The sequence below is a fragment of the Charadrius vociferus genome, unplaced genomic scaffold (genome assembly GCF_000708025.1).
Source record: "Charadrius vociferus isolate BGI_N301 unplaced genomic scaffold, ASM70802v2 scaffold7, whole genome shotgun sequence".
Taxonomy (NCBI): Eukaryota; Metazoa; Chordata; class Aves; order Charadriiformes; family Charadriidae; genus Charadrius; species Charadrius vociferus.
The window spans coordinates 3,600,246-3,613,480 of NW_009649308.1; the positions used below are offsets into that span (position 1 = coordinate 3,600,246).

Genomic DNA, 13,235 nt, shown 5'->3' on the forward strand with positions numbered 1-13,235 from the left:
TAAAAAAGCTGCTTATCTTCTTTGGTTTGTCAAGGTTACTGCTTTCTGCCCCGTTTTTTAAGAATTTGCTGTGAGATGAATTAGATCTTACTAAGGGATTAGGGAACCAATCTGTTTCTCTATTTTTATACATGAAATTTACTTCATCTCCTAGCAAATTCTTTTCCAATTAACTACACCATGCTCTTTAGGTCTCTTAATGGAAACAGTATCAATGTAGATATTGTGTAGATACAAAAAAAATCAATTTACTTTTGTTAGAACGATAACAGTAATCTTCTGTGTTGTTTGGTGTCTGTTCCTCTTTGCTAGCTTGTCTTGACAGGAGCTATTCAAGTGGCAGACAAGGTATCCTCAGGAAGGAGCTCTGTGTTGGTTCACTGCAGCGATGGCTGGGACCGGACAGCACAGCTGACCTCGCTGGCCATGTTGATGCTAGACAGCTACTACAGAACGATTGAAGGCTTTGAAGTTCTGGTGCAAAAAGAGTGGATAAGCTTTGGACACAAATTTGCCTCGGTAAGAATTAGAAGATAACTGCGAGGACCGCGCAACAAAAACATTCTGAGGAGGTTTTAATGTTAAACTACTCATTGCGTCAAGGTTTGATAATTCTTTTCATTATTTTAGAATTCTGATTTAAGACACTTCCAGGTAAATCTGAGCAGAGCTTTTGGTTTTGGATCTGTTTGGTTAATATTTTTTTGCTATTCTTCTCTGAGAACTCATATTTTGTCCTTTAAACCCTTTTAAAAATGTGGAATTGCTAGGGTTACTGTGGTTACTGAGCAAAGAAAATGTGAAGGCGGAAAAATGATGTCCTCCCAAACCTTTCAGGTTATGATCAAATAAGGTTGGGACATAACGCTTCTCCCTCACACTCCCTTTGGACTATTTTGAATGTCATAAGAGGCTGATACATGAGTCTGGCCAATGTCATTTAATTGATGTTTTGATTGCATCTTCCCAAATGTTCTAACCTTGTCATAATAGCTCTCAAGAGGTTGTCACTGGTAACGCTGGGTCTAGTTCTGTTCAGTTGTCTTCTGGATGCCTAGAAGGTTAAATAGAAATTGTCTATAGCAAGTCCTTAATATCCTACCTGTGTGTAATGCAAAGTCAAGGGTGTTTGCGTTAGGAAACTTTTCAGAGTCTTAGTGGAACTTCTCTTAAATTTGGCAGCTAACCTTTTCACCAGGAAATCCATATGAGGAACCTTGAGAAGCAGAATTGGTTTCCAATTAGAGTGTGCTGGGATATGTAGTTATAAAATGTAAGTTGGGAGCTTTGCAGCAGTATTACTTGTTGATGCTGAACCTTCTAATTCACAGTAAGAAGCTTCCATACCTTCAGTAGAAGTTAATCGCACAGACAATTCATCTGTAGTGGAATATTCTAAAGATATTACTTAATATTGCTAAAATTGGGAAAATAGGCAATCTGGAGAAATCAAGAAATGGAAAAATATACCTATATGTGTATTTCATACCCATTTTACATTTGCCAGAGTGCCTCAGTCATTTGGAAATTCACGTATAGCTACTCGGCATGAATGGCTTCACCATTTAAGTGGGCTTGTAGGCTGCGGTGGTCTTTGATCGGATATTCTAAAGGTGCTTTGAGGCTTAGGAGATTTGTATCTTGATTGGTGTGAATGATGTCTGCTGTAGTCCAGGTTTTTGTGTACTTACCTGTAGTCTTCTAGTAGTGATGTGTTTTCTAAACCTTTGAAGTGTTCTGTCTTGGTACAGCCACAGGAAAACACTGGCTTGCCTTTTTATTCCTGTTGTGTTTTAAAAAAGTGTTATAGTCATGATGCAGATAAAATTAGATTATGTCACTAGGAGACGTGTAGGCTAGCGCATATGTTATGGTTTAACACAACGCTTAGAGAGATCTGTGTGCCCTTTACCATTATGAATAAATTTGAATAATCTATGATTCTTTTTATTAAAATATCAATTTTGGAGTAATCAAAGGAAGGTTTTTTTCTCTCAACAGATGATGGTTTTTTCCTTTTAGGGAGGTAGGACTCCTACACCCCTTCCAGATGACTAGCTCAGTCCACTGGCTCATCTCTGACAACGTAGCAGCAATAACAGTGATTTAAATAGCTTGCTCTTGCTTAAACTACTATTTGATTTTCCCAACTTGCTCACTCAAGTAATAATGTTTGGAAATGGTTGAAGCTACTCTCCTTTAGCCATCTGCTGTTTTCTGGGAGTACCGTATATTTTGATTTGATGCGTTGTTTACCTTTTAATTAAGATAGTCCTTTTCTGGAATGTTCTGTAGAATAAAAACTGATAACAGAAGCAGAAAATATTTTGATCACTTTGTTTTAGTTTGGTAGTTACTTGATAGAACTGTAAGTTTTAATAGCGGGGTCTAGACACTTCAGTGCAGTTAGCATTTCCTGAACCTCATCTCTGAAACTATTGTTGTTATGCCTTCCCCCAAGTGGGGAGTTGGAGGAGAGAAGGATGTTTCTTATATTGTCTGCCTTAGAGCAAGCTTCACGTTTTCATGTTACCAGGGTTGCAATTTGGATGTTTTAATAACAAATAACTAAATAGTAGACTACTTAATAGTTCCTCTCTGTATTTTCTATCTAATGAAGCACATAGTAAGTTTCCTTGTTGAAAAGGACACCCTACCCCAACTTTTCCATGTATAGCGAACTTAGTGCACAATCCAGATGATGAATAGCTTGCTATGTGGAATGTTGTTCTAATAACGCATTCTAATATAAGAAATATGAGACATAAACTGTAGATGGAAGATACTCAGACATCCTAAAACTGCTAACCATAGTGAAAGTGTAAGGACTTTCACTCCTTACTGAATACATGTATGACTCTTTTAACAGATACCACATATTTTAAAACATGAAAACTGGAGAAGGAGGAGCCCAATTTGTCTTCCCTGTAGTGCTTTTTTAGTCATTTACTACTGTTTATGGACTTCAGCTGCAATCCCTCATCTCCCTCTGTTTCCTGCCACTCAGTTCTGTTAGTTTAAACTGTCTTGCAGATCATTGTACAGAGTAGTGTACTGGTTTTATGGTTATTTTTTTTTTTCATGTCCTTAAGACATTAAGCCTGTTACTTTACAGGCAGACAACATCTTAGTTCAACATATGTGCTGTTCTTTTGTCTTCTTCAGGAAGTGTATTCAAGCAGAATTACAAAGTTAATAGAATCTCTTTTCCCTGAATACCTTATCTGTTCTCAACTATCAAATATGAAAAGGAAGGAAAGAGCTTTTACCAAACCTACCTTTTGTCTGCGGGGAGAATTCCGTTGATTGTTACTTTGGACTCCTCAGAATAAGCAGCTCACACAAATTTTAAAAATGTGCCGTCATTTTCTGTCAAGAACATGAATGTTTCTTTGAGCTTGTTCATGTTGACTGTCTACCTCAGAATCAACCTTCAGGTTGAAGTGTGGAGGGGGAAGAGGAGAATCCGTGTGGATAGTTTGATCTAGGTTCTTAAATTACAAAAGAAAACAAAGTGTATACCTTGGCTTTTGACAAACTTATTATTTAAATACTGTTCAAGATAGGTCTTGATTATTTGCAAATTAATGGATGCTTTAACAGTTCTGCTTGTCCAGTAACTAGCAGGATTTTAAAAGAGGACCAGTTATCACTTTGGAATTTTTCTCAGACATCTTTGGAACACTTTTGCTTTATTTCTGTAGATCTGCATCTCTCCTCCTTGGTGAAATAACTAATTTTGAAATCATAAGAACAGGTTGCTCTGTTACAGAAGCATTAATATTCTAGTGCAAAGTAAGAAACCATGTCTATTGGCCATAAAATAGACTGTTTTGGTTAACAGGAGGCTGTATTGCTTCATTTCAGAGAATAGGCCATGGTGATAAAAATCATGCTGATGCAGACAGATCGCCTATCTTCCTCCAGTTTATTGATTGTGTGTGGCAGATGTCTAAACAGGTATGTTACATCATTCGTCAGAAGGTAACAATAATATCTTAACAATAATGATCTTAAACGTCATTGTTAAGATATTACTGAATTTAAAACCTAGATCTTTATTTAAAAAAAAAAAAGTATTTGAGGAGGACAGCATATCCATCTGCTCTGACGCTCTAATCAAAAAGAGTGTATCTCTCTACCCTATTTCAAAAAGTGGTATTCCAGCTGTAGCTATGCATGCAAGGCTGGTGTGTCTTGGATATGGGCTTCTCAGAAACATATTGAGATGTGACCCAGCAGAACGCTTTTACAGGAATTGTGTCCAACTAGCTTAATAGGGTCTATTGTTTCATTTTACCATTTTTGTGAAGCCATCCCTTGAACTGCGGGGACAAACGTTGTTTTGTCCAAGCTTGAAAAGGAAGCTTGGGAGCTGTTGAGTGCTGTGATTTAAATGTTGTGTTTTCAGTAAGTAATGAAACAAAGCAGCAAACAGTCCATTTAGGAGCTAAACCCTTATTTTCTTGTATGGTGCAGCGCTATAAAGAGTGCACTATGGACATCTCATTCTGTCTTCCTAGTGAAAATGTAACTAACTATTTGGTGTTTTATTCTTCTTTTTAGAAATTTAAGCCAATTAGAACATTTGGAGGAGAGTTCTTTTCAGTGACTAGTTTGAGAAAGTTGAACACCTTGTGTCATCTGAACACTTACTCTGCTATAAAGTATATGAAATTTTTGTCTTAAAAATTATTTCTAGATGTATTCAGGCTTCTAAATGCTGCCTTTAACCTCTTAGCCAGGGCACGTGCATCTCTCCCTGCTTTTTTGATGGTGTTTAAAACTAATTTGTCTTTTCTGTTGTTAGTTTCCTACAGCCTTTGAATTCAACGAGCAGTTCTTGATTACAATCCTGGATCACTTGTACAGTTGCCGGTTTGGTACTTTCTTATACAACAGTGAGTCTCTTAGAGAAAAGGAGGTTAGTCAAACCACTGATTGTTTAATTGTATTGCTGTCTTGATTGCTACAAAGTTTTGGTTATATTGTATTTGGTTATATGCCTTTTATGACAGTGGTTTTGAACTGACTTTGTGTTTGTAGTATAGTTGCATGGTAAATTTCTTGGGTTTGGTAGCTTAAAGACTATGCAGTCACTAACATACTTGTCAAGTACTGGTTTGGGAATATTTCTAATACGGTAACTTACTATGCTTCTAAGTAAATCAGAAGTGTATTAATTTTAGAATGTAACCATGGCTTCTGTGATGGATTTTCTGATTTTGTGCAGATACTTACTGTTCTTATTTCAATTTCATTTTAGAAAGTGACTGAGAAAACATTATCGTTGTGGTCTTTGGTAAACAGTGAAAAATCTAAATACACCAATCCTTTTTATACTAAAGAACTAAATCGAGCACTCTATCCGGTAGCCAGTATGCGTCATTTAGAGCTCTGGGTCAATTACTACATTAGATGGAACCCAAGAATTCGGCAACAAGTAAGTAAATTCTCTATCATGTACAAAATGCTTTTAGGCTTCAGAAACAGGATTTTGTGTCATAACTGACTTGTAGAATAGTGTATGTAATCTGTTCAAGTTTTGAATATTGTATTTGTAAAGATGAAGAAAAAGCTGAAAATTATTCAGGTTTTTTTGTTGTGTTTTTTTTTTTTTTTACGTACTCAGCTCTTCTCAGAACACTGAGTTTATTTCACTGCTTAGTATCAAGTCATCCTCAAGCTCTTTCTAGCCCCTTTTCTCGGGGACAGCACTGGGGGAACATTTTTTTAAGGGCATTTGATGCTACTAAAGGATGAATGGCAACCCTTAGAAATAGGGCTTAGTGATCCCTGAAGAGTTAGGGTATTAGCATCACAAACACGCTTAGTTGCATGTGCTTAGCCTTTCTCCTTTTTCTGAGAGAGTGTATGAAGTCTTTTTACAAATTAAGATGACCTATTCAGTCCTTTCTGTTTCAAAACTGGTATCTGTATTGATGGCTTGTGGTAAGATTTTATTTTTATGTAACTTTGACCCAACATTGTTTACACCCTGAAACTGTTGGTAAAAGCTGTTATTGAAAATGATACAAATGGATCGGATTGGAAGCCCAGAAAAGTTTTTTTTTTATCAAATTACACATAGTTCAATTCTGTGCTTTTAATGTTTTTATATACGGACACTACGTTTGTTACAGTCTTGCTAGAAATCTCAGCAATGTAGCATGTAAAGATAGTGTACAGTGATTTATTTGTCCTTCTTAACAAGTTGTGAAGTTTTGAGTAGGAGAAGGTAGAAGAGCAATTTCTTTGACAGAAGCAGTCTTCACAATCCAGCCCCTGGAATGAATCAGGAGCTTTCAAGCAATGCACTTCCTTTTCCGCAGCTGATCTCCTGTTTTATTTACACCACTTTAGAGGCTGCAAGAAAGCCAGACGGTTTGCTGTATTTTCTTACAAGTATGTTGCCAGTTTTAATTTGAAGTTCTAGTTTTGAAGCTTTTGTTGCTTGCTGTGAAAGATGAGGGCATTTTGCAAAAGGTGAATCTAAAGATTTATTTTAGAAAGTGAAGGATTATAGGGCATGCAAATTAGCTGTAAATCTACTTAAAAATGTGCTCTGCCATTATTCAGGAAAGGTTTTTGGCAGGAGTTTCTTATTAGAAATGCAAACCTATGTGATAATCTTCTATGCTGCTGCTACTTGTCCCTCATTTTCACCATTTTTGTATACAAAATGCAACAATTTTTTTTGCTGGGCACAAAATTTACGCTTCATCTTCACTTAAGCAACTGAATAATGGACATGTGGCCTGAACCAGTTTTTGATGACCTCTCTTGGTGCCATTACTTAGAAGCATGTTCCGCAGCAGATTTCAGTCTGATGAAGAGTCTGGTCTGTCACGAGCAATATCATTAACCCCACATCTCTAATCATCTTAGTAACTACATTCAGTCATTGATCCAGCTTCCACAGCTGCCTCAACATTCATCGCTGTCCTCATCTGGGGTGCATAGTGAGTGGTGCATGTAAGAGTGCTGGTTCAGCTGGTTTTGAACTGGTGAGGCATTTCCATTTTTCTCCTGAAACTCTGCTGCTGCTAATTGCTTTTAATTACAGGCAGTTAACAGCAGCAACTTCTTGACAGGTATATGCAGCTGAAGGTAATTTTAGGCTTTGTATCTGCCTTGGATATTTGTAATATTTCTTTTCCATTTGTTTCATTACTCTCTCTGAAAAAGGAAGCTAAGCTTAAAATGGAAACAGTTAAGATGCTCTTTCTGTGAGTAATCTCCTGAAAGCTAGGGCAGTTGATTTTAAACACATTCAAGTTAACTTACAGAATTCACTAATAAAGTTTTGCATTTATTTCACTTGTTTAGTTACGCAAAGTTGCAAATCTACTGTTAAAAACTGAAGTAAACTTCATCAGTAAGGGAAGTTATTTATCTGAAGACATGGATTTCATCTTAATCTGATCAGTGTAGCTAAAATAGTCAGTCTGGCTAAACACTGTTTTTAGGGAAGATGATGAGACTACTGACCTGGAATCTAAAACCTTTTAATAAGTCAAGAGGAGAAAAGCTTCAGACAAGGTATTCGCACCTATCTTCCACATGATATTAGATAATAAGAAAATAAAATCCATATGCGCCAGGGAGTGCTGGCTGATTTTATTGAGGTAGGAAGAACTGTTTTGTGTAAAGATTTTCTTTGGATGAGAACAACTGGAAGGCAGAGGGCTCTTGCATCAAAGAAATAAATATTTCTCTTTAGCTACAACTTGTTATGTATGTTAGAAACTACAAATACTGAGTAATGCCAGGAAAACACGCATACTACAGCAGCCTGATGGTGTAGAAGTAGTTGCACTGAAGTGATAAGACTAACATAGATCTCTTTCTAGCAGCCAAATCCAGTGGAGCAGCGTTACATGGAGCTCCTTGCATTACGTGATGATTATATGAGGAGACTTGAAGAACTACAGATCACAAATAATTCTAAGATATCCAATTCATCAGCCTCATCAGCATCTCCCTCACAAATGATGTCCCAAGTACAAACACATTTTTGAAGAAAATGTTGGCTTCTTTTTATACTGTAATAGCAAGTGGTGCTTAACATAGATCTATAGCATAAAGAGGAATATTTTAATGCCTTACATTAGACTGTCCTAACACAAATTATTTTAGACTGTCTTCATTTGAGGAGGACTTCAAAACAAACAAAACGAACTATTCAATTATGTGCCTTTCAGAACCTGTGGACTGGGAACGTTATTAATCAACTTCTAGTTATGGAGGGCTTTAGGAGTTATTTTGGAAAGTCTGGTACAACTGATATTAAATTGATTTATTGTTTTCATAAGAATGCTTTAATTTATTACATTATAGGTCTTGTTCCTGTAAGGAAATTCTTGCTCAGTCTCATATTGTCATGAATACACACATGAATGGCAATAGGAATATTCACATTGTGTAAAATTAGGTATGTGTGTATTCCTGTTAGGAATACATTTGTGGAGTTCATGAGATAAAAATAAATTCTGTTGTAAGATTTCAGAGAGAAGTGTTGAAATTTTCTGGTTACCTGAGAATTCCAAATTTTCCTTTTTCAAAATAAACAAAACTATGGAAGGGATTTCACTGATATGCTTCTAATTAAAAAGTTCAAATAGTTCAGTAGATATCGAAATAAAAGAAAAATCTATTTTTTTAATTGTAAATTGATATTTTTCTTTTTTTTTTAACAAATGACAATTGTACTGGATTCTGAGAAGTCCTGTTTTGGCTAACTGTTCAGCACTGAAGTATATTACAGATTATCACTGTTGGCAATATTGGTTCTTTGGATTAATACAGAATAAAATGGTTCTAAAGAAGGTTTATATAATTAAAAATAGACCCACAGAGGCATTGCTTAAATATCCAGCAGTAGCCATAGTATTAAAGCTTGTGTTTGTCTTCTGAAAGTAAATGTGCCTGTTTAAAGGAGCTTTTATACCAAAGTAGGCAAAATTTTTCAGTTACAAATACTGTTAAAAACTTGTACATTTATAGCTTACTGTTTAATTTAACTTTTGTTCAACAAATTTATTCTTAAGTATTTAAGGGACTTTAGTGTACAAGTATATGCATATAGTGTGTGCACTTACATTGAACCTTCCAGTGAATTCTAGTTTCAAGGCTTCTTGTAAACCTTTAATTTGTTCCTGTCAGGTATTTTTTTAAATAGTTGCAAGCATTTCTTACTGACAGCACAAACCTTGCTACTTGATATTTAATTAAAATTTTGCATATTCTCAGAAGTTTAATGATGTTCAGGCAATCCAGGAAATATCGCAGTTCAGAATTTGTAGAGGACTCTATGTAATATTGCTATTTTAAAGAAGATGTTTTGATGCTTGAGGCTTCTGTCACTGTAAATTATTGTACATTTGAGTTTTGATCTGCAAGATATAATAGGATTATATATAAATTGAGTTTTGTGTAAGTATATATATAATATAGTTTATTAGAAAGTCTGCAAGTCTATAAAGTGTAAATATTTTGCATATGAAAACTAAATTTAAAGCTATACTTCCATAAAGTAAGTCAAAGTTTAGAGGACATCTGAATATTTTTAGAACAGTATTTTTTTCAAAGGAATAAAAGTCTACCACCTTTCGGTTTAATTCAGTATATACACTGAATTGCACTATTTTTTTCAGGGAAGCTCAGAGCATATGGCTTGTGTGTTCTAAATACACATGATTTATATGACTTATTTTTGTCCTCTAAATGTCATTCTCCCGTCAACATTCTTCAGTATGTGTTTCCAAAATACTAACATTGTCCCAAAATCTTGACTTGTTAAGGTAACTAAGATGCATTGCATCAGATAAATGAAGAAGGATAATCAATTGCTCATGATATACTTTACACTTTGACAGCTATGCATACTCTGGTATATTTGCCTTCTACTTACTTGTGGTTTATAAAAAAAAAAAAAAGCTATTTTTATTAGAATATTTAAAGTTTCTGTATTTGAGTTGAACGCATTGGTGACATCTCTAAGCAGTGTGGATAAGTTCAGAAAATCTAATAGTTTTTACTGTGTAAACACTACATGATAACCTATTGCATTTGGGAAAGTGTAATATAATAGAAAGGATCTTTTTGCACTTACTTCATTACATAAATACCATTCACAGAATTCACAGAATTCACAGAATTGTTAGGGTTGGAAGGGACCTCTGGAGATCATCTAGTCCAACCCTCCTGCCAGAGCAGGGTCACCTACAGCACGTTACACAGGACAGCGTCCAGGCGGGTTTTGAATGTCTCCAGAGTGGGAGACTCCACCACCTCTCTGGGCAGCCTGTTCCAGTGCTCCACTACCCTCAAAGTAAAGAAGTTCCTTCTCATGTTAAGATGGAACTTCCTATGTTCAAGTTTATGCCCATTACCCCTCGTCCTATCACTGGGTGCCACTGAAAAAAGACTACTCCCATCCCCCTGGCATCCTCCCATTAAGTATTTGTATGTATTAATAAGATCCCCCCTCAATCTTCTTTTCTCTAGACTAAAGAGACCCAAGTCCCTCAGCCTTTCCTCATAAGAAAGGTGCTCCAGTCCCCTAATCATCTTTGTTGCCCTTTGCTGGACCCTCTCAAGCAGTTCCCTGTCTTTCTTGAACTGGGGAGCCCAGAACTGGATGCAGTGCACCAGAGGCGGGCTCACCAGGGCAGAGTAGAGGGGGAGGATGACCTCCCTCGACCTGCTGGCCACACTCTTCTTGATGCACCCCAGGATGCCATTCGCCTTCTTGGCCGCCAGGGCACATTGCTGGCTCATGGTCATCCTGTTGTCCACCAGGACTCCCAGGTCCCTCTCCACAGAGCTGCTCTCCAGGAGGTCAGCCCCCAACCTGTACTGGTGCATGGGGTTATTCCTCCCCAGGTGCAGTACCCTACACTTACCCTTGTTGAACTTCATAAGGTTTCTTTCTGCCCAACTCTCCAGCCTGGCGAGGTCACGCTGTAAGGCAGCACAGCCTTCTGGCGTGTCAGCCACTCCTCCCAGTTTTGTGTCATCAGCAAACTTGCTGATGGTACACTCTATCCCTTCATCCAGATCATTGATGAATATGTTGAACAAAACTGGGCCCAGTACTGACCCCTGAGGGACACCACTTGTTACTAACCTCCAACTAGACTCTGCGCCACTAACCACAACCCTCTGAGCTCTATCTGTGAGCCAGTTCTCAATCCACCTCACCGTCCATTCATCTAAGCCACACTTCCTAAGCTTTCCTGTGAGGATGATGTGGGAGACAGTGTCGAAAGCCTTGCCAAAGTCAAGGTAGACAACATCCACTGCCCTCCCCTCATCCACCCATCTAGTTACTTTGTCATAGAAGGCTATCAGATTAGTCAGACATGACTTCCCCTTGGTGAATCCATGTTGACTACTTCTGATAATCTTCTTTTCATCCAGGTGCTTTGAGATGACTCCCAGAACAAGCTGCTCCATCATCTTCCCAGGGATGGAGGTGAGGCTGACCGGCCTGTAGTTTCCCGGGTCATCCTTCCTGCCCTTTTTGAAGACTGGAGTGACATTGGCTATCCTCCAGTCCTCAGGCACCTCACCTGTCCTCCAGGACCTTTCAAAGATAATGGAGAGAGGCCCAGCAATGACTTCCCCCAGCTCCCTCAGCACCCGAGGGTGCATCCCATCAGGCCCCATGGATTTATGTATGTCCAATTTATCTAACTGATCTTTAACGTGCTCCTTGTCAACCAAGGGATAGTCTTGTTTCCCCCAGACTTTCTCTGTTACCTGCAAAGTCGGGGTCTCACAAGGACTGGCCCGAACAGTGAAGACAGAAGCAAAGAAGGCATTTAGCAACTCCGCCTTCTCTGCATCATCCGTCACCACAGCACCTGTCTCATTCAACAACGGGCCCACATTTTCCCTAGTTTTCCTTTTGTCTCCTATATACTTAAAGAAACCCTTCCTGTTGGCCTTGACATCCCTCGCCAGGTTCAATTCCAAGGCTGCCTTGGCTTTCCTTGTTTCCTCCCTGCATACCCTGACAGCATTCTTGTATTCCTCCCAAGCAGTCAGCCCCTTCTTCCACCTATTGTAAACTCCCTTCTTCCACCTGAGCCTTTTCAGAAGGTCCCTGCTCAGCCAAGCAGGTCTCCTTCTCCCCTTGCCTGATTTCTTTCTCTTTGGGATGCAATTCTTCATATTACCGGTTCAGTTGAATTTCAGTCTGAAGCTCTCCAACATAGCTCTGTGCGGGCTTGGATATTTTTTTTTAAGTCAACAGATAAGATACTTGTTTTAATTCTATCTATACATGGCAATATTGGGCAAAGGGAGGGGTGTTTTTAATCCACTACTTTCTGCAAAATGCTACTTTAAAGTTGTTGTGAAGGTAGGCGTACAAACTGATCACTGTTAACAGAAAACTTGTGTCCTTTCCAGTTAAATGGGTGACCTGGGCCGTCCTCTGCAGCGCACTGGGCGCACAGACGCTGTCTGCGGGGCAGCCCATTCCCTGCTGGAGCTGCCGCAGCCCAGAGCAAACCTGGGGAAGCTTTTAGGTGGCGAAGGAGGGAGTTCCAGGCCCTGAGAGCCTTCTCCAGGAGGGGTGAAGGAGTAGGGCTGCGATGTGAACATCAACAGCTGTAAATGCCCAATATCCAGTACGAAATGGCTGTTGTGGAACGCTATTTTATTTTTTTCCTTTCTGTATTCTTAGTTCCACGGACCCCAGAAGATAACCCAGTTTTTGTGCTGGGCTTCAGTCACTTATTTAGGAAGTTTATTTGTTGAATGCCTTCTTTATTTGCTTATGCCTTACCCACCCCAGCACCACTGTCATGGGTATACCCTAGGCATGATTTGCGTACTACCTCCTTTTGATGTATTTTTCAACTCTGCCTTGAGTTCAGGTTTGGTTGTTTTGTTGTTTTTTTTTTTTTTTTTGGTCTCGCAGTGAACATTTTGTGTCACGCTTGAGTAAACAGGTTTTTATAACTGACCGGGACTCTCCTCCTGTACTCCTTGCTGCTCCGTAAACAACAGCGTTGGTGCCGCGGGGCTGCTCAGGAGCCGGTGGTACCTGTCGGGAAGGGGGGGCAGCGCTTACCGTCCGCCTGCCGCGTACGTGTGTGAAGGGAAAAAACAATAAAGATGTCGGTTTTAAACCCTTCGCCTCTGACAGAAGTTTTAATGCGTATTTTCATGCCTGCCGAGGCCGGTCCATCCCTCGGAGGGGGTGGGGGGCGGCCGTGAGG

General features: G+C 38.7%; 1 protein-coding gene across 1 annotated transcript in view; it reads left to right on the top strand.

Moving 5' to 3' along the window:
• The window catches only part of MTM1 (myotubularin 1), a 29,442-nt gene extending 20,950 nt beyond the window's left edge, over window positions 1-8,492 (top strand). Inside the window, exons 10-14 of the mRNA XM_009889261.1 lie at window positions 313-519; window positions 3,868-3,960; window positions 4,811-4,924; window positions 5,267-5,443; window positions 7,854-8,492. Coding sequence (XP_009887563.1) covers window positions 313-519; window positions 3,868-3,960; window positions 4,811-4,924; window positions 5,267-5,443; window positions 7,854-8,021 — 759 coding nt within the window. The 3' untranslated portion in view covers window positions 8,022-8,492. The remainder of the gene's footprint in view (window positions 1-312; window positions 520-3,867; window positions 3,961-4,810; window positions 4,925-5,266; window positions 5,444-7,853) is intronic.
• The last annotated feature ends 4,743 nt before the right edge of the window (window positions 8,493-13,235 follow it).